This window comes from Phaseolus vulgaris, chromosome 8 (assembly GCF_051622355.1).
Source record: "Phaseolus vulgaris cultivar YP4 chromosome 8, ASM5162235v1, whole genome shotgun sequence".
NCBI classification, from domain to species: Eukaryota; Viridiplantae; Streptophyta; class Magnoliopsida; order Fabales; family Fabaceae; genus Phaseolus; species Phaseolus vulgaris.
Window position 1 is genome coordinate 6250815 of NC_143505.1, and position 22906 is coordinate 6273720.

Below are 22906 nucleotides of genomic sequence, written 5' to 3' on the forward strand. Positions count from 1 at the left end.
TTATCCGAAAGTTTATCTGAACAACATAAATGATTTTCAGAAGTCAAGATTCGTAAGCAAACATAAATGAATTCCGGATTTCGATCCTTAACACCATTTGCAACACACCATTTTGGATATGAAAATTCAAAACTCATAACTCACTTTTGAATATGGTCATTTAAAATCTTAAAATAGATATTAAAATCTGGAGTATATAACAATCACTTATGGATTTTTGAAGTCGTAAGCAAAAATGAAGTCAAGGTAATGTTGGATTTTAAATTTTGTGTCGGGGTATATGACTTAAATGATATATTACATGAACAAATTGTCATAATACTTAAATGCTCTCTCAAAAGGAATGCAAATTGCTTAAGCCTCTTCACAAATAATGCATATGTTTAAGCCCCTTCAGCCCTCTGCATGTAACTAACACTTAGATGCTCTCTCAAAGGAATGCAGGTATTTAAAGTTTTTTAAAATGATAAAAGAGTTTATTCACATTTTAGTATGGAGGTGAAGAGGAGTTATGGAGATGGAGGTAGAAAGTGCCTGATTTTCATGGGAAATCAATGTAGAGAATAGATTAAAATTAGAAAAATGAAATAATTTGAAATGATGAATTCAAATTTAATAGATTTGAATGTGTTAAAAACTGTGAAATTCCTAATCCAAGTCGAAGGTTAAAGTTTATATTAAATTTGCAATTGATGAGCGTAATAATTTTACTTGTTTTGATAAACACAAAAATCACAAGTCATGATCTAAGTCAGAGAAGGCGTAGTAACATTCTAACTATCTTTTTCTTGAAATTCTTTTTAACATTCACCGTTACGCCTCATATAAACGTGGTTTTCAACTATTGTTGTTAGGCTGCATAAATTGAAAAAAATTAAAAACTCAAAGAAAAAATCTATAAAATTTATATAAATTTTAATATAAAATTAAAATATGTAATAAAGATTTAGCACAATTAGAATATGGCCGAAGTCATGTTCCTACAAAATGACTAACTCACCACCATGTCCTTCTCCATGATGACATCTCTATGAAAACAGCATACCCAACAACTCTGAAAAGAATCTGAAAATCATAAATGATTGGCCAAGTATCTTCATGAGTCCCTAATGAAATATTCCTTGATTTGAAAGCATAGCAAATATTATAAATTGTCTCTTTCAAGGAAATAAACTAAGAATGAAGAATCCAAAATTGTTTGGAATAATTCAAAGAATGACGTTGTGCTGCAATTCCTTCCTTCATATCATACTAAAACTATATCATTTACCTTCCATCCATATCAACTATAACTATACTTCCTTCATGCATCATCTATCATCTTCCAACAACTTTTCTACTTATGCACACTTTTTCTTTTCTTCACATTATTCTAAAGAGTCTACCATCATTTCCATAACATATTTAGCTATTGCAATTATTATTTTCTATTTCTTCTTTTCTTTCCGTCTTTGCCTCTAAAGGTAGGTGTGAGTGTATACATACACACAAAAATAAATTTATGTAGTACAAAAATTGGGTGACGTTGTATTATTTATTTGTTTGCAGTAAAATGTCAATTCGAACAAACAAGATGAAAGCAGTACCTGTGTTGCTGAAGCAGTTGATGACAACAAGGAACAAATTCCATGAAAGGGGAAGAGATGAATCATTTGAAGGGAAGTTGGAGAAGTTGAGATTGGAAGTGAACAAGATAAAGTATGTATTTGCGAGAGTGAAGAAGAATGAAGAAGAATTGCTTGACACATTAGCAGAGGTGCATGGTCATCTTCGCAAGTTAGACCGTAGGAAGCTGGATGAAGACATGGATGACATTTGCAAGAGAATCATAGATTCTGCTCACAAGTTACTCCCAATGGATGCTTTTGATGATTTATCTAAGGAGGAGGATCACAAGGGTGGCCAAATATTTCACACATCACAACAGTTGCAGCAACCCCATCAGAAGAGTTGGACTCTGGAAGATTATTACTGACTAGACCGTGTATCAAAAGGTTGCTTGTCATCTCTCCTATTTTTACCTGAGAACGTTGTCATAAGGAAAAGTAGTGCAATTAATTTGTGGATTGGAGAGGGTTTCATTAGAGGTACAATGAATAAAACAACACAGGAATTGGGTGAGGATGTGATTGATGATCTTTTGAAATTTAATGTGATTGTACGCTATGGTAATGGAAAGGGTTCCACTATCAATAAATTTCGAATTCATCCTAACTTCCGTCGTCAATCAAAATTGTATGTAGAGCATCGAAAACTTTATTTGGAAGTATCTCATTATGGAGAAATTGAACTAAGTCGGTTACAGCTTAAGCAAAAAGAAGTGACACTAGGTGATCGGTATTTTGGTTTTAGATATACTATTTTCAATGTGGTGCAAGTTATCTAAATTTTAGACCACAATGGGTCAAACAATTTCCAAATTTAAAGGTGCTTCAACTTGGGTGTTGGCAAGATTCACCTTTGCATCACATTGAAGTTGGGAGTGAAGAATTCTTGAAAGAGTTGAGAAATCTAACGCAGTTGAAATATCTTAGTTTCCGTGGGATATCAAGAATATTCGAGCTTCCTTCCTCCATTGCTCAACTTGAGAGACTACTAGTTCTTGATCTGAAAGCTTGCCATAATTTGGAAACACTACCTAATGATATTTCATCAATGAAAAGTCTCACACATCTGATTTTGTCCCAATGTTACTTACTGGAGGGAATGCCAAAGGGGATCGAGAAGCTCACTAATCTCCAAGTACTAAAGGGATTTGAAATAAGCACTCCTAAAAAGACTCCTTGCAGAATATTAGATCTTGTAAATTTGAAAAAACTAAAGGGACTAAGCGTACATATAGGAACTGAGGCCGTGATCAAGGATATGGAGTTTCTAGGTTTGGAAGATTTTTTTGAACTTGAGTGTCTGAAGATATCTTGGAGTGTGTCTGACTCAAGGTATGACAATTTTCAGGCCATTTTGCCACCACGTTTGAGAAAGTTGCATCTTGAATGTTTTCCTGGAAAGAGTTTTCTAGGACGATTTTTGCCTGGCGAGAGGAAAGGTTTGTTGTCATCATTGGAGCTAAATATAAGTGGAGGAAAAGTGGAAAATATGGAAGTAGATTTTAAATGGTGGAAGGTGGACATACTGCGTCTGAAGTACCTTAAGCGATTGAATGTCAACATAGACGATTTGAAATCATTCTTTCCTGAGCTGAAATATGTAGAAATTAAACAAATTTCAAATCATTCATACATTGAGCATGAATGGAACTCCTAATATGAATCACATACTGATTGATAAGAGAGGTTAGATTCATGTCTTAAAATATTGTGTATACTTATTTTGTTATCTGAATATGCTATTCCCAAATGTTTCTATATATAGAGAGTGTATGTAAGAGTGAACAAAAATTAAAAAATAAGAAAAAATAAATGATATGTCTCTCTTATTAAACTTGTTATCTCTAATTAAGTACAACTTTAAAGCTGAATTTTGAACACATCCTTGTCCGTTCCGCATCTGACAAAAAAAGCATGGCCAAGCCCAAAACTAAATAGGACTCGAACCTAAGTCATAGGACACAATTTAATATTCCAAAGAAATTGCAACAACAAAAACTCGAACTCAAGTCCTTCCAGTAACTAGAAAAGAATTAACCACTAAACCAGACAAGTTCTTTGATCATATTATCATTTTTATTATACTTATTATTAATATAATTTATACATATTAATATAATTATTATTATTAATAATAAAATAAATTATACTCATATTATTAATATTATTACTAATATTATTATTAATATTATTATTAACATTATTATTAATATTATTATTAACATTATTATTAACATTATTATTAACATTATTATTAACATTATTAATATTATATTAATATTATTAATATTATATTCATATTATTAATATTATTAATATTATTAATATTGTTAATATAATTAAAATCATAATAATACTAAAAAATTTGCTTGGTGTAGTGGTTAAATCTAACTTATAATCCAAAATATAATAATCAACTATATTCCATGATTTTAAGTTAATTCTATAACTATCATGAAATAACTCATATTTCTCAAATTGCTTATGATACTCTCTTTCAGCCTTTACAATGCACTTCTTAGTTCAACTCCTACCTTGACAATGGACTAAGGTTATTAACTTGTTCATGCTGGGGAGATGGGACCTAGAGAACCATTGAAGTTTTCGTCTTTTTCCCTCAGTCAGGCAGGTTGTTGGGTGCTTGACTGTGGTACTTCTCATCTTCGTGCTTCTCCCTCGGCTCTCGCTATCAGGCGAACATTGGGAATCTATATTAACACACTTATAAAGAATATTGCATATGTGTCACCTCGTTACTTACAACTTAATAATGTGCTTCAGTTGGAAAACATTAATTTCTTTTAAAGATCATACTCAGTAACTATAACAATGACATTTATTGACCATGTAGTCAACTTTGAAACACTTTGGGTATTGTATTAATTTAAGAATTAAGAATAAGTTACTTACTCACGCACTTAGTCTTAATATGTTTGTATCATATACATAATTCTTTAAGATGATCTTATGCTTCATTTATGAGAAATAACATCTTTAAAATTATAATGGATATCAAAACAAAAATCCTAGTTCATTAAGCTATTGCACAAATATAACATTTAAATTTATTTAAGTTACTAATGAAAAGTTTTATCTAACTTTTTTTTTCTTAAACCAAATAAAACATTTTTAGATAAAATTTATTCTCTATTTTTAAATACATCCATTACCATTTGCATTAATTAATTACTTCATTTTGAATTTATATTCTTAAATTTATGTATATTTTATATAATATTTACAAAATTTAAATACGCATTTTTTTTTTACTTTTCTTTTACTATTTTTTAATTAATTATTATTTTTCTACATGTTTTCAAATCTTTATAAACTTTTTAAGATAACTTCATTTAAATAATTTCAAAATTAAACACTTCCTCAAATTAATAAATTTAATTTAACTAATTTATATCATAATTTAAAAAAAAATATTTATGACAATATATAAATAAAATAAATTTAAAATAAATAATTTTTAAAATAATAAAATATTTTATATAACATTTAAATAATTTAAATAGATCTTTTCTTTTACTAAATTAATTTTAAATCAAACACTTAATTAATTTAATAATTTTAATTTAACTAATTTATATTAAAATTTGATAAATTAAATAATTTATTATAATATTAAAGAAATAATTTTAAAATAAATACAATAAAGAATTAAATATTAAAATATTTGTTATACATTAAATAAATTTAAATTAATAATTTTAAAATCCTAAAATATAAACATGCGTGGGTTGTGACGGACGCATATGCGTGGGACGCAGCCGATGCATATGCGTGGGCCTGGACCGACGCAAATTGGACTGTTTAAAAAAAAAACATTAAATCCATAAGTGCGTCCGTTTTGCGTCCATTTTCATTTTTGCGTGGGTTTCTCGCCATTTTAGCCGACGATAGTAGCATCCGAAAATGACCCACGCAGAAATTTGGAAGCTATTTGGCTGTTTTCTTGTAGTGAATATTCAATTTACTACAATAATTTTTAAAAAAAAAAAAATCAATTTGATTCCAAATTTTTAAAAAAATACATAATTTGGTCCCTTATGTTAAATTTCTATTAGTGACATTGTTAAATTTCTATTAGTGACATTCATACTGTTATTGATAAGAGGTTTCTATTTTTGGAGTCTTCGGTACAGTTCTTCATTTACACGATGAATTTGGTTGGAAATGTTAGAATGTTTAATGGATGGTGATGTACGAAGAGAATGACTTGGTATATGTCATGTGTCTTGTTCTTAGCTTTCTTTTGTTTCCCCTTTGTATCTGTAACTTCTGCACAAAATAATGAATTCTTTGTTTATCAAAACGAAAAAAAAATGGCAATAATGAGGTTTTATATAATTTTCATTCAGGCTGATAAGCTTCGCTCCCCAAAGTACCAACCTTCAATAGAACATCTGATTCTGTAAGATAAGAGAGAGAGAGGTGCTAGAGAGAAAGAGTAAACACGTGTGTTGTTGTTATATTGCATGGTACAGGAAAGAAAAGAATATACAATATTTATAGGGATTAGGTAGGCTTTTGGTGCACTCCGTTAACAGCCCCCCGTAAACTTAGGTGGGATGATTTATCAAACACCCTAAGTTTACACTTGAAGGAGTGAAAGGGAGAGCCAGAAAGAGGCTTAGTTAATATGTCTGCAACTTGAAACTGAGATGGTAAGTGAATGAGAGTGAGACTCTTATCAAGGACATGATCCCTGACGAAGTGAAGGTCGAGTTCAAAATGTTTAGACCTAGAATGCATGATGGGGTTTGCAGCAAGTTGAACAGCACTCAGGTTATCACAGTATAGGCGTGGTGTAGGGGAACGGATCCGCAACTCATGCAGAAGAGATTGAATCCAGATCATATCAGTTAAGGCAGCAGCAACACTCCGATATTCCGCCTCTGTGCTGCTGCGCGAAACTACTTTCTGCTTCCTAGAGACCCATGAAACTGGATTGAGGCCAAGAAAGATGCAGTAACCGGTTGTGGATTTGCGGTCGTCTAGGTCAGTGGCCCAGTCGGAGTCGCTGAAGCCGATGATGGAGTATGACGAAGAAGCACGAAGATGAAGACCATGAGACGAGGTGCCAGCTAGGTAGCGAAGAATTCGTTTCACAGCTTTCCAGTGAGATTGCTGAGGTTTGTGCATATATTGGCAAACACGGTTGACAACAAAGGACAGTTCGGGTCTAGTGATGGTAACGTACTGTAAGGCACCGACGATAGAGCGAAAGAGCGTAGGGTCCTCAACAGATGTGGAACCATCAGCGGTAAGACGAAGGGAAGAAACCATGGGTGTGGGTTGAGGTTTAGCATGAAGCATGTCGGTGCGGTGGAGAAGATCACGAATGTATTTGGACTGAGAGAGATGCATGGAATTATGAGCGTGCCAGGTGACTTCCACTCCTAAAAAAATAGTGCAAACGACCGAGGTCCTTTAGGGCAAAGTGAGAGGCGAGTTGTGTGATAAACAGCTGCACCAAGGCATGCGAACTACCAGTGACCAGGATATCATCAACATAGATGAGAATGAACAATGTTGCAGTAGGAGTGAAGCGAGTGAAGAGGGAAGTATCACTCTTGGAAGGGAGGAAACCCATGTGGAGAAGAGTGTGAGACAGTTTCTGGAACCAGGAGCGTGGTGCTTGTTTAAGATCGTAGATGGCTTTGTGTAAACAACAAACTTGAGAGGAATCACTGGAAGAAAATCCCGGAGGTTGTTGCATGTAAACCGGTGAATCAAGCTCACCATGCAAGAAGGCATTGTTGATGTCAAGCTGGTGAATGGGCCAACATGAGGAGAGAGCAATGGTGAGCACGATACGAATGGTGGTTTGCTTGACAACAGGACTGAAGGTGTCGGAAAAATCAAGGCCTTCACGTTGGTGGAATCCTTTGGCGACAAGGCGGGCTTTGTACCGTTCAAGAGAACCATCAGCGTTGAACTTTCTCTTGAAAACCCACTTGCAGCCAACCAGATTGGCGTTGGGAGGCAGCGAAGTCAGTGTCCAGGTTTTGTTGTGAAGGAGAGCATCATACTCAGTTTGCATGGCACGAAACCAAAGTGGATTAGCCATGGCTTGTTTATAGTTAAGAGGTTCAGAAAGGTCAGGAGAAATGGAAGAATGAAATAATTTAGGTTTGGAAATACCTGCTTTGGCACGAGTGAGCATGGGATGAGTGTTAGTAGGTGGTGCAGGAGAAGGCTCGGTAGGAAAAATAGGGGATGAAGCCGAAGGTGGAGAGGACTCCGTGTGACGTGAGGATGTGGGGATGGAGGCACGAGGAGCGGGAGTGGCGACAGGAGGAACGGAAACAACAGTGAGAGATGCAGGGGAAGAAGCAGAAATATCAGAGGTAGAAGAACATAGAAAAGGGTTAGCTGTGAGAGAATAAGGAAACAGAGACTCATTAAACAAAACATTGCGTGAAACAAGGAGCTTACCACCAGTAGTGAGGCAGAGGTATCCTCGTCTGTGAGGATCATAGCCAAGAAACAGACATAAGGAGGAATGAAAATCAAATTTATGTTGGTTATAAGGACGCATCAGAGGATAACAGGCACACCCAAAAACTTTAAGAAACTTATAGTCAGGTTTAATAGCAAGAAGAGTTTCATAGGGACTAATATCATTTAGAACAATGGTAGGTAAAACATTGATAATGTGAACAGCAGATGTAAACGCTTCAGCCCAATAAGTGAGAGGAAGAGAAGCACTAGCAAGAAGAGCAAGACCAGTTTCAACAATGTGACGATGTTTTCTTTCTACAGAACCATTTTGTTGGTGTGTGTGTGGGCAAGTAAGACGGTGATCAATACCAAAGCGTTGCAAGGTTTTTGTTAAAGCAAGAAATTCTTTTGCATTATCACTTTGAAGAGCTTTGAGAGAAAAACCAGTTTGTTTTTCAGCAAACAATTTAAAGCGTAAAAAAACAGAAGTTACTTCAGACTTAGAGTGAAGAAGATAGAACCACGTAAACCGAGAGAATGCATCAAGAAAAGCAATGTAATATAGCGAACCATTTGTGGAGGAAGTATGTGAGGGACCCCATATATCAACAAAAACAAGTTGGAGTGGTGTATTGTAAGAAGTTAAAGAACGAGAGAAAGGTAATTGATGAGCTTTAGACTTAGCACAGGCATCACAGAAAGTAGTAGTTTTATTACAGGTAATGTTCTGTAAACGCATAATATGGTGAACAATACGAGATGAAGCATGGCCAAGACGTTGGTGCCAGATATCATAACTGTTCAGCAAAGTGTTAGTAGAGGCAGTATGAACAGCAGGGTGCATATGAACAGAGGGTGGCACAGAGCATTGTAAATGTGGAAAAACATAAAGACCATCATGAATTTTGCCTTGGAGAAGAATCTCTCTTGTAACCTGATTTTTGACAAAACAGTGATCAACAAAGAACTCAAAAAACACCCCATTATCACGGGCAAACTGTGAGACACTGATAAGATTTTTGTTAACAGAAGGCACATGAAGAAGATTATGGAGTTTGAAAGAGGGAGAAGAGTTGGAAGAAGAAAGAACGGCAGAGCCAAAAGCACGAATGGGCATACCTGAACCATTACCGAGGTGAACGAAGTCATTACCAGTGTATGTGTTGGTGGAGGAGAAAACAGAAGGATCATGGGTTATGTGATGAGTGGCACCAGTGTCGGGATACCACAAAGGATCTTGAACAGTTGAAGGAGTGCCCAAGATGGAAGGTTCAGAATGAGCAGGGTGTGAAGACGACGAAAAGAAAGTTGCATTAGCAGAAATTGGTGAAGGTCCCTTGATATCAGAACGAGTCCAGCAAGTAAGAGCCGTGTGACCATATTTGAAGCAGAGCTGACATTGAACCCGGGCAGGAGCGGTGGAGGAAGACTGAGCAATCCAGGGAGAATGTGGGCCACGAGAAGATTGATACCGTTTGGTGTTGGTATGGGACCTGAAGAAACCGCGACCACCACGCACATTATGGCCACGAAATACAGAAGTAGAGGAAGGTGAGGGGTTCCAGGTGCTGGAAGCAACATTAGCTTGGACGAGAGAGTGCTCAAGAGAGCGGTGCTTCTCGAACCGTTCTTCTTGAGCAAAAAGCAGAGCCTCAATATCCTCAATAGTGTAGGGATCAAGACGTGAGGTAATGGACGTAATAAAAGCATCATACTCTTCAGGAAGACCATCCAAGACAGCATCAATGTGGTCTTCAGCCGTGATAGCAGAACCAGTGGCAGCGAGAGAGTCCACCACTTTCTTGATATCAAGAAGGTAGGCAGAGATGGAGCGATCACGTTTAGGGGTTTTGAGCAGAAGCTTGAGTTTGCGAACCTTGGCGCGAGTGTGGGAAGCGTAGTAGACATTTAACTTGTCCCAGATGAGAGAAGCCGATCGTAATCCAACCATTTGTGTAAGCATGGAAGGAGACATAGAAGCAAGAAGCCAAGCAACAAGCAAATGATCTTGTTGCTTGTGAAGGAGAAAGGCAGGGTTGACGGTGGTTCCAAGAACCCGAGGGGGGGTGAGGGGAGATTCCAAGAACGAAAGAAGATTGAGTCCCTCTACCTGAGCAAGAACTTGTTGGCTCCAAACCAGAAAGTTATCATCCGTTAATTTGAGAGAAAGGGCAGTGGGAAAGGTGTGAAGCTGAACAGGAGAAGGAGAAGGAGAAGAGACTGTTGGAGCAGAGGTGGAAGAAGATGAAGAAGATGAAGAAGACATGGCTGGAAAAAAAAGCTCTGTATACCATGTAAGATAAGAGAGAGAGAGAGAGGCGCTAGAGAGAAAGAGTAAACACGTGTGTTGTTGTTATATTGCATGGTACAGGAAAGAAAAGAATATACAATATTTATAGGGATTAGGTAGGCTTTTGGTGCACTCCGTTAACAGATTCAACTTCTTTCTCGATTTCATCAAAACTTGATAAGTCTGACTATGATACCATATTTAGAAGTGAACTTTAAACCTTAACTTTCATTAAAAACAAACTTATAAGATAAAGTTTAGAACAGAAATTACACAATATTATGCATTTGTGGAAGAGAGGCAGAAATTCCACTGCCTAAATACTAAATACTGTTTTATCTAAGGTAAATCTCTGTCAATCATTTTCTGCAATTCCTTGAATCGGGTTGAACTTATTGTGAAGAAAATCACTGAACTTGGGTATTCGTGTTTCTATATTCATGCAAAGATGTTGCAAGAGCACCTCATTTGTCGTGCTATGTTGTTCTCTTCTCCGGTCATGCAAAACTCACTGATCTTTCGCTGTGTGGTAGTGCATCGTGCTTTCTGGTCGCAGTTCTCTTTGCTCGCGGTTCTCTCTACTCATGATTCTCTTCACTACCAGTTCTCGCCACTCCTGGTTCTCTCTATTCACGATTCTCTTTGCTCGCATTTCTCTCCACTCCCGCTTCTATTTGTAACACTTCAACTACAAATAATGGTTATTTAATTATAAATTGGGAGTAGATTGTTTTATAATAAGATTTTCTTAGATTAATCATAACATAAGCTTATAAATATAAATGTTTCTCAATCTTTATAATTATTTATAGTATATTACAAAACCATATAACTTTTGCATAATAATAAATGTTTACATTAAAGTAGGGAAATATCTATATATTTTAAATATTCTAAATTCTCCTCGAGTCATGAAGATCACAAAAAAAAAAGCTAGAACGCACCACTACTCACCTAAACTCGCCTAAACTGACCCAAGCCAGATGCCTCTAGAGGATCTCGCCCAGACAAGATCACTTTGGGCCTTTTTTCCTGCAACTCGCCCAAACAAGCCCAATAACGTCCAAGGGTCAAGCCTAACTAGGTTAAATATGAGGCACATCCCTCCACATCATTGAGTGGATTAGAATCCAATTGGAATAATAGAAGGTCTTAGACATCCTAGATGTGGCAGCTGTCAAGGAGAAACATTATGATCTTCTTTTCTTGCTCTCCATGCTTTTAACAACCAACATGCGTGACTAATTCTACCATTTGGGATTGAGAGTAATATGTTCAAACTTTTATGTATTGAGGTGATATTTAAAAAAATATTTTATTCTTGATTGATATTTATCATTTTGTTTGTAATGCTTATTTCTATGATCTAGATCCTTAGATTTGCCTGAAAAGTACTTCTAAGTTTCTAACCCAAATGATAATGCTTAACATATTTGAATGTTAGAAATAAATTTGAAATGTTAATTGCGATCAATGTCTAAACATAATGAAAGAAGTTTTTATAAATATGCGAGAAATCAATATTTAGGAGACTTAATAATTTTATATGCGAAAAAATCGATATAAATGATTTTTATACGGGCATCAATATAAATCAAAGGATAAAATACTATCATGTTAATCAAAATACAAAAGAGTAAGAAGGATGAACCCTTAATCCTATTTTTCCAATTGAACCAACAAACTCTTTGACTTTTTTTTCATTTTAATCATTGCAATGATAGCAAACTACAACAAAATTTATTATTTAGTTTTCTATCTAGTGAATCTTTTACTTGATTATTTAACTGTTCCATGTGAGTTCGATATCTGTCCTTAGGGGCAAATTATTACTTATGACAACAGGATGCACTTGCCGTAAAGTAGTCATTAGATGCTCAATATGAAATGTTCAAATATGAACCTTTAATGCATCATATCACTTTTTTCCCCGTTTTAGTTCGATATTTGTAGCATCCTTTGTAGGCTTCAATAATCTTCAACACAAATCATGTTCTCTTGCTTCATGATTTTCTTATTAGACGCTTGATAAGGAAACTTTGACTACCAACTTTATATGCACATTTATGAGCCCTTCATAATTTCTAGAAGCAATATAAGCATGATTGACCATTATAATCAACACAATAAAGCACGAGTATCACTAAAATAATATCTTTAATATTCTACGAATTATCAACACTTTTTTCTCAAGTATTTCACTGTAAATCAATTTTCAAGTACTTTCCAAATTAATATAAAATCATATTTTCAAGTATAATCATATTTCCAAATTTTCAAGTAGTTTCCATCTGAAGCATTCATATGCTGTGAGACTGTTTGATGTGTCTCTTTGTATTTGAACTGTTTACTTAGACAACATTCTTTATTTTGAATGTTCTCTTTATGTCATATGATCACTTTACAATTTGTCTAATGTCAAGACGAAAACTAGATCATCTGATGTGTCTTCATTAGAGGGATTATCTATTGGATTTACTCTATAGACGGTTTGATATGTTGATTCTTTATAGTAAGATCATCTAGTGAGTCTTGCTCATCTTCTTCATTGATATTGACTTATAATTTAGAATGTCTGGCATGTAGCACTCCAAGTATATCGTTTGTCATTGACTCTTTAGAGATTGTCTGATGAGATTAAACAATTTGGAAGGCCTAATGAGTATTTAACTAAATTTATACATTTAGTAGGATTTGTTAGACTTCTTAAGACATCTTATAGTGTTTGTTATCATCAAGATATGTAGACTTTTGTATTAGAGACCATCTGATAGGTGATAGATTGTTTAGTGTTGATTGGACTCTCTAGCGTCTTAATATTCATAACTTGAAAATAATATTGTTTAACCTAAATTAAGAAAAAGTATTGCAAATATAAAATGAAAAAAATATTAAATAACTTAGAACAAAGAATAACATCAATCAAGATCTCCTAAAAAATATTATTAAGATTGATATATTTTAATTTTTAATAATTATTTGATATTTAAATAAATTTTTAAATTTAGTGGTAATTAAAAAAATATCCAAATAAAAGAGTTTAAATTCACTAAATTTAAAGGAACAAAAATATTTAAAAAATAAAACAATTTAAAATTATATCAATTCAAAATTCAATGTTAAAGTTTATATTAAATTCCCAATTGATTACTCTAATAATTTTTCTTGATGAACGCAAATCAAGATTCATGATCTTTGGCGTGGGGAAGAATTTTTTTGATTGGGAGAAGGACCAACTTAGTCAACTCCTCGAGGCAGTGCACGATTCGTGCCCTGTCTTGGTAAAGTTGATAGGTGGGTCTGGAAAGACGACAAGTCTCAAGTGTTTGCTGTTAATTTGGCATATAGGAAGCTTAGAGGGAGGTCTGAGGAGGTGTGGTCGAGGATATTTTGTTGGTTCTGGAAGATTAAGGCCTTGCCTTCTGCTCACGTTACCGTTTGGAGGGTGTTGAAAAATAAGATTGCCACTACGGCAAATTTACTTAGACGCGAGATTGCGATCGAAAGAGTTCTTTGTTGTTTATGTGGGGTAAAAGAGGAAGATACTAATCATCTATTTTTTTTTTATTGTAGAATAACCTGGTTGGTGTGGAACCTTTGTTTTAAGTGGTTAGACATTTTGTCGATTACCCCCATGGTTCTTACTCTCATTTTTTGTAGTTCAGGATGTGTAATGTTTCTGAGTCGATCAATTTAGGGATGAGGAGTATTTGGGTTGCGGTGGTTAGTGAGATTTGGAGTCACAGGAACAAGATTTTATTCAAAGGTGGAGTGTTGGACTATTCTGAGATCTTTTCTTTGGCTCAATTGAAGGTTTGGTCTTGGATTACTTCTAAATTCCCCTCTGCTGTTTCTCTTATTCTAATTGATGCTTTGTTCCTCTGGATTGCCTTGTTTCGCTTTAGCTGTTGTGTGGTTGTTGTTTTTGGCAGGGCTAGTTTTGAATTGTTAGTAGGAAGGTGTGTGATGTAAGGATGTATCCGATTTTTTTATACGGGTTGACTCATCCCCAAAGTGATTCTTAGATATATATTGCTTATTGTTGATAAAAAAAAATCATAATCTAACTATTAAAATATCAAATAAGATTTAGCATGATTATATAATAATTGTAATTTTTTAAAGTATTATGTAAAGATTTTACGTTATTAATTATACCTTTATTAATATAATTTATTTTATTATTTTACTCTTTATATTTTATAATTATTTTTTATGAACATAGTTTTTTATAAAATTTAATAAAAAAATATTTTAATCATTAATATAATAGTTATATTTTTATCTTTTATTATAATAATAAAAATGTGACACATCTAGTATACTTAAATTGGTATTGATAGCATCACGAGTAAATATAATGTGAGAAAATATATTATACATTAACAATACAGTTTTACTCGGTGACAAAAGTTCTATGATTTTTTTTATTGATTAATAGTGTAGAATTTTTTGCTTTGACAACTTAATATCCATTTAACTCTAATAGTTGATAGAAAAGGAAATAAAAGTAAAACAATTTTTTCACAAAATTCATCATGACAACTTAATAAATCACTGTCCACGTTGGCATTTCTATGAAAACAGCATACGCAACAACTCTGAAAGAATCTCCAAATCATAAATGATTGTCCAGGTATCTTCATGAGTCACTAATGAAATCCTTGATTTGAAAGCATGCCAAATATTATAAATTGTCTCTTTCAAGGAATAAACTAAGCGTGAACAATCCAACATTGTTTGGAATGGTTCAAAGAATGACGTGAAAGTTTTGAGCTGCAATTCCTTCCTTCATATCATACTAAAACTGCAAATTCATCTCATCATTTACCTTCCCTCTCATATCAACTATATAACTATACTTCCTTCTTGCATCATCTATCATCTTCCATCAAATTTTCTACTTATGCACACTTTTTCTTTTGTTCACATCATTCTAAAGAGTCTACCATCATTTTCATAACATATTTGCTTTTGCAATTATTATTTTCTATTTCTTTTCTTTCTGTCTTTTCCTTTAAAGGTAAGTGTGAGTATATACATACACACAAAAATGAATTTGTGTAGTATAAAAATTGGGTGATGTTGTACTATTTGTTTGTTTGCAGTAAAATGTCGATTCGAACAAACAAGATGAAAGCAATATCTGTGTTGCTAAAGGAGTTGATGACAGCAAGGAGCAAATTCCAAAGGAAAAGAGATGCATCATTTGATGGGAAGTTGGAGAAGTTAAGGTTGGATCTGAACAAGATAAAGGATGTATTTGTGAGAGTGAAGAAGAATGAAGAAGAACTGATTGATACATTAGCAGAGGTGCATGCCCATCTTCGCAAGTTAGACCGCAAGAAGTTGGATGAAGACATGGATTTCATTTGCAAGAGAATCAGAGATTCTGCTCACAAGTTGCTCCCAATGGATGCTTTTGATGATTCATATAAGGAGGAGGATCACAAGGGCAACCAGATATTTCACTCATCACAAGAGTTGCAACAACCCCATCAGAAGATTTGGAGTCTGGAAGATTATCTCCGGCTGGACCATCTATCCAAAGGTTGCTTGTTCTCTCTCCTAATTTTCCCTGACAACACTGTCATAAGGAAAAGTAATGCAATTAATTTATGGATTGGAGAGGGTTTGATTGTAGATAAAGAGAACAAAACAACAAAGGAATGGGGTGAGGATGTGATTGATAATCTTTTGAAATGTAGGGTGATTGTACGCTATGGTAACGAAAAGTGTCCCCTTATCAAGAAATTTCGAATTCTTCCCAACATCCGTCGTCACTTGAAATCATATACAAATGAATATGTAGACCGACTTGAATATAATTTGGAAAAATCTCGTTTTCAAAAAACTAGACTAAATCGGTTAAAGCTTGAGCAAAATAGAGTGATACTAGGTGATTGGCATTTTGATTATTCTATACATACTATTTTCAATGTTGGTGCAAGTTATCTGAATTTTAGACCACAATGGGTCAAACAATTTCCAAATTTAAAGGTGCTTCAACTTGGGTGTTGGCAAGATTCACCTTTGCATCACATTGAAGTTGGGAGTGAAGAATTCTTGAAAGAGTTGAGAAATCTAACACACTTGAAATATCTTAGTCTCCGTGGGATATCTAATATATTCGAGCTTCCATCCTCCATTGTTGAACTTGAGAGACTACTAGTTCTTGATCTGAAAGCTTGCCATAATTTGGAAACACTACCTAATGATATTTCATCAATGAAAAGTCTCACACATCTGATTTTGTCCCAATGTTGCCTTTTGGAGGAAATGCCAAAGGGGATCGAGAAGCTAACTAATCTCCAAGTACTAAAGGGATTTGTAATAAGTACTCCTCGAAAGACTCCTTGCAGAATATCAGATCTTGTAAATTTGAAAAAATTGAGGCAACTCAGCATACATATAGGAAGTGAGGCTGTGATCAGGGATAGGGAGTTTGAAAGTTTGGAAGGGTTTTTAGCACTCAAGTGTCTCAAGATATCTTGGAGTGGGTCTGACCCAAGGTATGGTAATATTTTTTTCATTTTGCCACCAAATTTGACGAAGTTGCATCTTGAATGTTTTCCTGGAAAGATTTTTCGAGAATGCATGTTTGACACGAGGCTTTTGGAGCAACAAATGGAGCTAAATATAACTGGAGGAAAATTGGAAAGTATGGAAGCAGATATTCAATGGGAGTTCGTGGACATATTGCGTCTCAAGTACCTTAAACCCAAACCCTAAACCCTAAACCCAAGACTATAGTCTCAGCGCGTCACATATTTAGACCAATAACACTGTGTGCGTCACGTCATCAACCGTTAATGTCATTGGTGGAAACTTATGTAAATGACCAAATTGAAGCTTTAGAAAAAAAACCTTGGCACCAAATTGATTTTTTTAAAAACTGTTCTCGAACGGGTTTGGGGACCTGGAGAACGATCGCTCCTGCTGACGTGTCCGGTCAGCTTCACGCTCTTGATGCTCCTTGATGCATTCGCCTTCCAGGTCGTCCAACTCCTCAGGCGGGTGGGGTACCTGCAGAAAGCACTCCAACGCTCAAGTCAGTGGGGTATCGACACTCGGTAGTCAGAGTACTTTAGATCATGACGTACCTTTCTCCTTGAAATGCATGATATTTATATTACCTTGATGGACATTCGCTGTTGGGCTAGGTTAGGGGTTGTTTTACGATTAGGGTTGTGTTAGGTCACCCTTAACCATGGATTAGTCTCGCTAATCCGGTCAACCTTTGGCTTGAGCGTTATGTGTCGGTTGGCCACGTGTGCGACATGATCGACTCTATCGTTTGGGTCACAGTTTGGTCCTCGAGCTGGCCGAGTTGGTGACTCGGCCGGTCGTACCAGTACAGTTGCCCCCCAGGCCCGAGAGGTGGTACAGTCGAAGAGTCTGAAAAGTGGGACTCGGGCGGTTTGTGTAATGATGGGTGAAGTAAGAGTAAGCGGTGTCTGAGCGAGTCATTGGCGCGCATTTATGAGGGGTTTTTTGGGCGCCAAGCGATGTGGATCATTGGATCAAGCAAATCCAACGGCTGAGATCTTGTGACGTTTGGGTTTCCGAGACACCTTCGGGCTATAAATAGGGGCTGGGAATAGTTGCCTCTTACAATTTTAATATTGATTGAGCTCCGATACTTGAACAAATCCGAGCGACCTTAGTCACTTTCCTCGTTCGTCCCAAGGTTAGTTATGTCTACTCATTCGCGTCCGACTTCTTCTTCTACCTCCGCTCGGTCTCCTCTTCCTGAACCTCCCTCTTGTTCATCGTCTTCTCCGTCTTCTTCTTCCTCTTCTTCTTCTTCCTCATCTAATAAGGTTATCTCGGTCGGGGCGGTTGGGGACGTTGCCCCTCCGATTGAGAAGGTGACGGGTGACGACGCTGGTAATGCGTTGGACAGGTCGGCCTCATGTGAGCGACCATGTCCTCACGTGGGGCTTGCTTGGGTTGACCCCAAGGTGTGCGAGGTGGCGTCCATTTTTCGTACGAACGCCTCAGTGGCCGAAATTTTGAACAATGTTCCTGTCCTGGAGGTCTCCGCTGAGTAGTCTCTATTGGCCTTCGGTCCTTGTTCCTTGGTGGACCGTGTGTATAGGGAGCGATCATCTACCGAACCCCCTTCTTTTTTATGTATAGTTTTCTTTTTTTGGACCTCCAAGTGTCCCTTCCTTTTGATGCTTTCACGGCCGGTGTCCTTCGGGAACTTAACGTGGCCCCGATCTAGTTGCATTCCAACACGTGGGCGTCCATGCAAACTTTTCACGTGGTGTGTCGAATGTTTGGGGTGCGTCCTCTCCCTTCTTGCTTTTTGCATTTCTATGTGTCCCATCCGGCCTAGTTGGTCTTTGTTCAAATATAATATTATCTTTTCTACTTGTTCTTTATATTTTCGTTTCATGTTTATTGCTAGATTCTATTTGATCAATGAAGTCTTGATTTTGATCCTGAAATTTAACTGAAAAGTATTTTTAAGGATTTGAAATAGACGAAAATACTTGATAACTTATAATGCTAGGAATAGATTTCAGGTTATTGGTTGCATCATAATTCTGTTCATAAAGCTGGATGATTTGTTAGATATCTGAGGAATCAGTGTTTAAGAAATTATCTTATAAATCTCATCTGTGAGGAATAAGGTGAATGACTTTAAATTACAGCATCAAGAATAAGTAGTTTTGAGTATTATATATTGTATTATTCCAAAATATAGATGACATAGGTAGAAGCAATTCAACCCCAAGTACTTTTATCTATATTTGATAAGTTATCTTGGTTACTTATTGAATCAAATCTTGAACTTTGAGTTACTTGTGAAATCTTTAATTTTATTATGAACCAGTTTTCACAATTATTTTCTATACTTGATTAGTTTTATAACAAAATTTCTTAATTAGAATTATTCCTTGTGGGTTCGACATTCATACTTTAAAGAGTACTATATTACAGTTGATTCGGTACACTTGTCGAGGAAAGTCAACACAAATATATTTACTAAGTCTATTAGGAAAGATCAGTTCATGACTTTGCGAAACAATGATATTTACTCACCAACTTGAGGGACAGTATTAAAATGATTATATATGTATATAGAAAATATATCAATGTATAACATACGTATTAAAAATAAAACAATAATTTAGTGTAATTACTTATAGATAAGTATAACATATGGAACATATCTCTCCAATCAAATTGGATTGTATATAAAGAGTATAATTTTTTTTTATAATATTTAATATTCTAGTCATGTTAGTCTAAAATAGAAGTCCCCAGTAATTGATTATTTTTTTTATAAAATAATGTATAAATTGATAAAATATATTTTTAAAGTAGATCAATGAAATATAACTTTTCCATTTAGTTTGATAATTTCAAAGAATGTCAAACGTTTATTTTTGATTCATGGTTAGCTTCTGTCTTTTAATATAGCTGCCCTAATGTAATTTTAAAGGTGTCATTGTTTTGAAAATATCTTAATTTTTTTTTCTTTTAAATTGATATCTATAAGTATTAATAAAAGAGATTTTTTTTATAACTATTATGTAACGATTTTACGTTACTAATTATACCTTTATTAATATAATTTATTTTATTATTTTACTCTTTATATTTTATAATTATTTTTATGAACATAACTTTTATAAAATTTAATAAAAAAATAATTCAATCATTATTATAAAATTTATATTTTTATCTTTTATTATTATAATAAAAATGCGACACATCTAGTATACTTAAATTGGCATTGATTATAATTAAAATTGATAGCATAACGAGTAAATATAATGTGAGAAAATATATTATACATTAACAATTAACAATACAGTTTACTCGGAGACAAAAGTTCTATGATTTTTTTTTTATTGATTAATAGTGTAGAATTTTTTGCATTGACAACTTAATATCCATTAAACTCTAATATTTGATAGAAAAGAAAACAAAGGTAAAACAAATATTTCACAAAATTCATCATGACAAATTAATAAATCACTGTCTACGTTGGCATTTCTATGAAAACAGCATACCCAACAACTCTGAAAAGAATATAGAAATCAGAAATGATTGGCCAAGTATCTTCATGACTCACTAATGAAATCCTTCATTTGAAAGCATAGCAAATATTATAAATTGTCTCTTTCAAGGAATAAATTTGGAATAGTTCAAAGAATGACGTGAAAGTTTTGTGCTGCAATTCCTTCCTTCATATCAACTATAACTATATTTCCTTCATGCATCATCTATCATCTTCCATCAACTTTTCTTCTTATGCACACTTTTTCTTTTCTTCACATAATTCTAAAGAGTCTACCATCATTTCCATAACATATTCGCTATTACAATTATTATTTTCTATTTCTTATTTTCTTTTCTGTCTTTGACTTTAAAGGTAGGTGTGAGTGTATACATACATACACAAAAAAAACTTTATGTAGTACAAAAAATTGGGTGACATTGTATGTATTTGTTTGTTTGCAGTAAAATGTCGATTCGAACCAATAAGATGAAAGCAGTACCTGTGTTGCTGAAGCAGTTGATGACAACAAGGAGCAAATTCAATGAAAGGGGAAGAGATGAATCATTTGATGGGAAGTTGGAGATGTTGAGGTTGGATCTGAACAAGATAAAGGATGTATTTGTGAGAGTGAAGAAGAATGAAGAAGAACTGCTTGACATATTAGCGGAGGTGCATGCCCATCTTTGCAAGTTAGACTGCAGAAAGCTTGGTGAAGACATGAATGGCATTTGCAAGAGAATCAGAGATTCTGCTCACAAGTTGCTCCCAATGGATGCTTTTGATGACTCATCTAAGGAGGAGGATCACAAGGGTGGCCAATCACAACAGTTGCAGCAACCCCATCAGAAGAGTTGGACTCGGGTAGATTATGAAGGGTTAAAAAATGTACCAAAAGAATGCTTGTCATCTCTCCTAATTTTCCCTGAGAACGCTGTCATAAGGAAAAGTAATGCAATTAATTTGTGGATTGGAGAGGGTTTGGTTATAGATATAGAGAACAGAACAGCAAGGGAATGGGGTGAGCATGTGATTCATGATCTTTTGAAATATAATGTGATTGTACGCTATGGTAAAGGAAAGGATCCTCTTATCAATAAATTTCAAATTCCTCCTAGCGCCTATGGCCAGTTGGAATCACTTGTATCAAAAGAAAATGTAGAGGATCCTGGACAAGATCGGTTAGAGCTTGCGCAAAAAAAAGTGACACTAGGTGATTTGCATTTCGGTTACTCTATACGTACTGTTTTCAATGTTGGTGCAAGTTATCTGAATTTTAGACCATAATGGATCAAGGAATTTATGAATTTAGAGGTGCTTCAACTTGGGCGTTGGAAAGATTCACCTGTACATCACATTGAGGTTGGAAGTGAAGATTTTTTAGAAGAGTTGAGAAATCTAACGCAGTTGAAATATCTTAGTCTCCGGGGGATATCAAGAATATTCAAGCTTCCATCCTCCATTGTTGAACTTGAGAGGCTACTAGTTCTTGATCTCAAAGCTTGCCACAATTTGGAAACACTACCTAATGATATTTCATCAATGAAAAGTCTCACACATCTGATTTTGTCTCAGTGTTACCTTCTGGAGGGCATGCCGAATGGGATCGAGAAGCTAAAAAATCTCCAAGTACTAAAGGGATTTGTAATAAGTACTCCTGAAAAGACTCCTTGCAGAATATCAGATTTTGTAAATTTGAAAAAATTAACTCGACTCAGCATACATATAGGAAGCCAGGCAGTGATCAAAGATAAGGACTTTGAAAGTTTGAGCCAAATTTTTACACTTGATCATCTCAAAATATCTTGGAGTGGGTCTGACCCAAGGTATGGTAATTTTCAGCTCTCTTTGCCACAAAATTTGAGAAAGTTGCATTTAGAATGTTTTCCTGGAAAGAGTTTTCGAGAATTCTTGTATGACATGAGGTATTTGTGGAAAAACATGGAGCTAAAGATAACTGGAGGAAAACTGGCAAGTATGGAAGTAGATTTTGAATGGTGGCACGTGAACATACTGCGTCTCAAGTATCTTAAGCACTTGAAAGTCGATATAGACGATTTGAAATCATTCTTTCCTGGACTGAAATATGCAGAAATTAAACAAGTCTCAGAACACATTGAGCATGAATGGACTTAATATGAATTATATATTGTAAGAGTATGCGTGTAACAGTCAGCAAAAGTTAGAAAATAAGGAAAAAATAAATAAGATGTGTCTTTATTACTTAACTTGTTATGTCCCAATTAAGTTCTATGAATAATATGTTTTACATTGTCTTGTTTGCCAAAAATAACAACTACAACTGTTTGGAAATGCTAATAACTCAAATTCAATTCTAAACACATGTAAACTTTAGAGGTGAATTTTGAACACATACTTGTCCTTGCAACATAAATAATTAGTAACGACTAAATAGATAAAATGGATTTGACGTTTAGGGACGGACAAGGTGGCTTGTGGAAGGATATTCTTGAGTCCAAATACGGAGGTTGGAAAAGACTGAGAGATCAAAGGAATAATGTTAAGGAGTCTCTTTGG

The 22906-nt window shown here is 34.8% G+C and overlaps 2 protein-coding genes and 1 pseudogene across 2 annotated transcripts; all 3 read left to right on the top strand.

Annotated features, from left to right (window-relative positions):
• Positions 1-1494: 1494 nt before the first annotated feature.
• LOC137823607 (uncharacterized) lies at positions 1495-3264 on the top strand (annotated as a pseudogene).
• An 11988-nt stretch (positions 3265-15252) lies between these two features.
• LOC137823610 (disease resistance RPP13-like protein 4) lies at positions 15253-17082 on the top strand. Its single transcript, XM_068628817.2, has 2 exons — positions 15253-15373; positions 15459-17082. The coding sequence occupies exon 2, from the start codon at positions 15463-15465 to the stop codon at positions 17080-17082; it is 1620 nt and encodes a 539-aa protein (XP_068484918.1). The 5' UTR covers positions 15253-15373; positions 15459-15462.
• A 3673-nt stretch (positions 17083-20755) lies between these two features.
• Positions 20756-22504, top strand: LOC137823613 (disease resistance RPP13-like protein 4). The gene is given in 1 exon segment (XM_068628820.2): positions 20756-22504. A coding segment is annotated over 1 exon segment (1692 nt). The 5' UTR covers positions 20756-20812.
• The last annotated feature ends 402 nt before the right edge of the window (positions 22505-22906 follow it).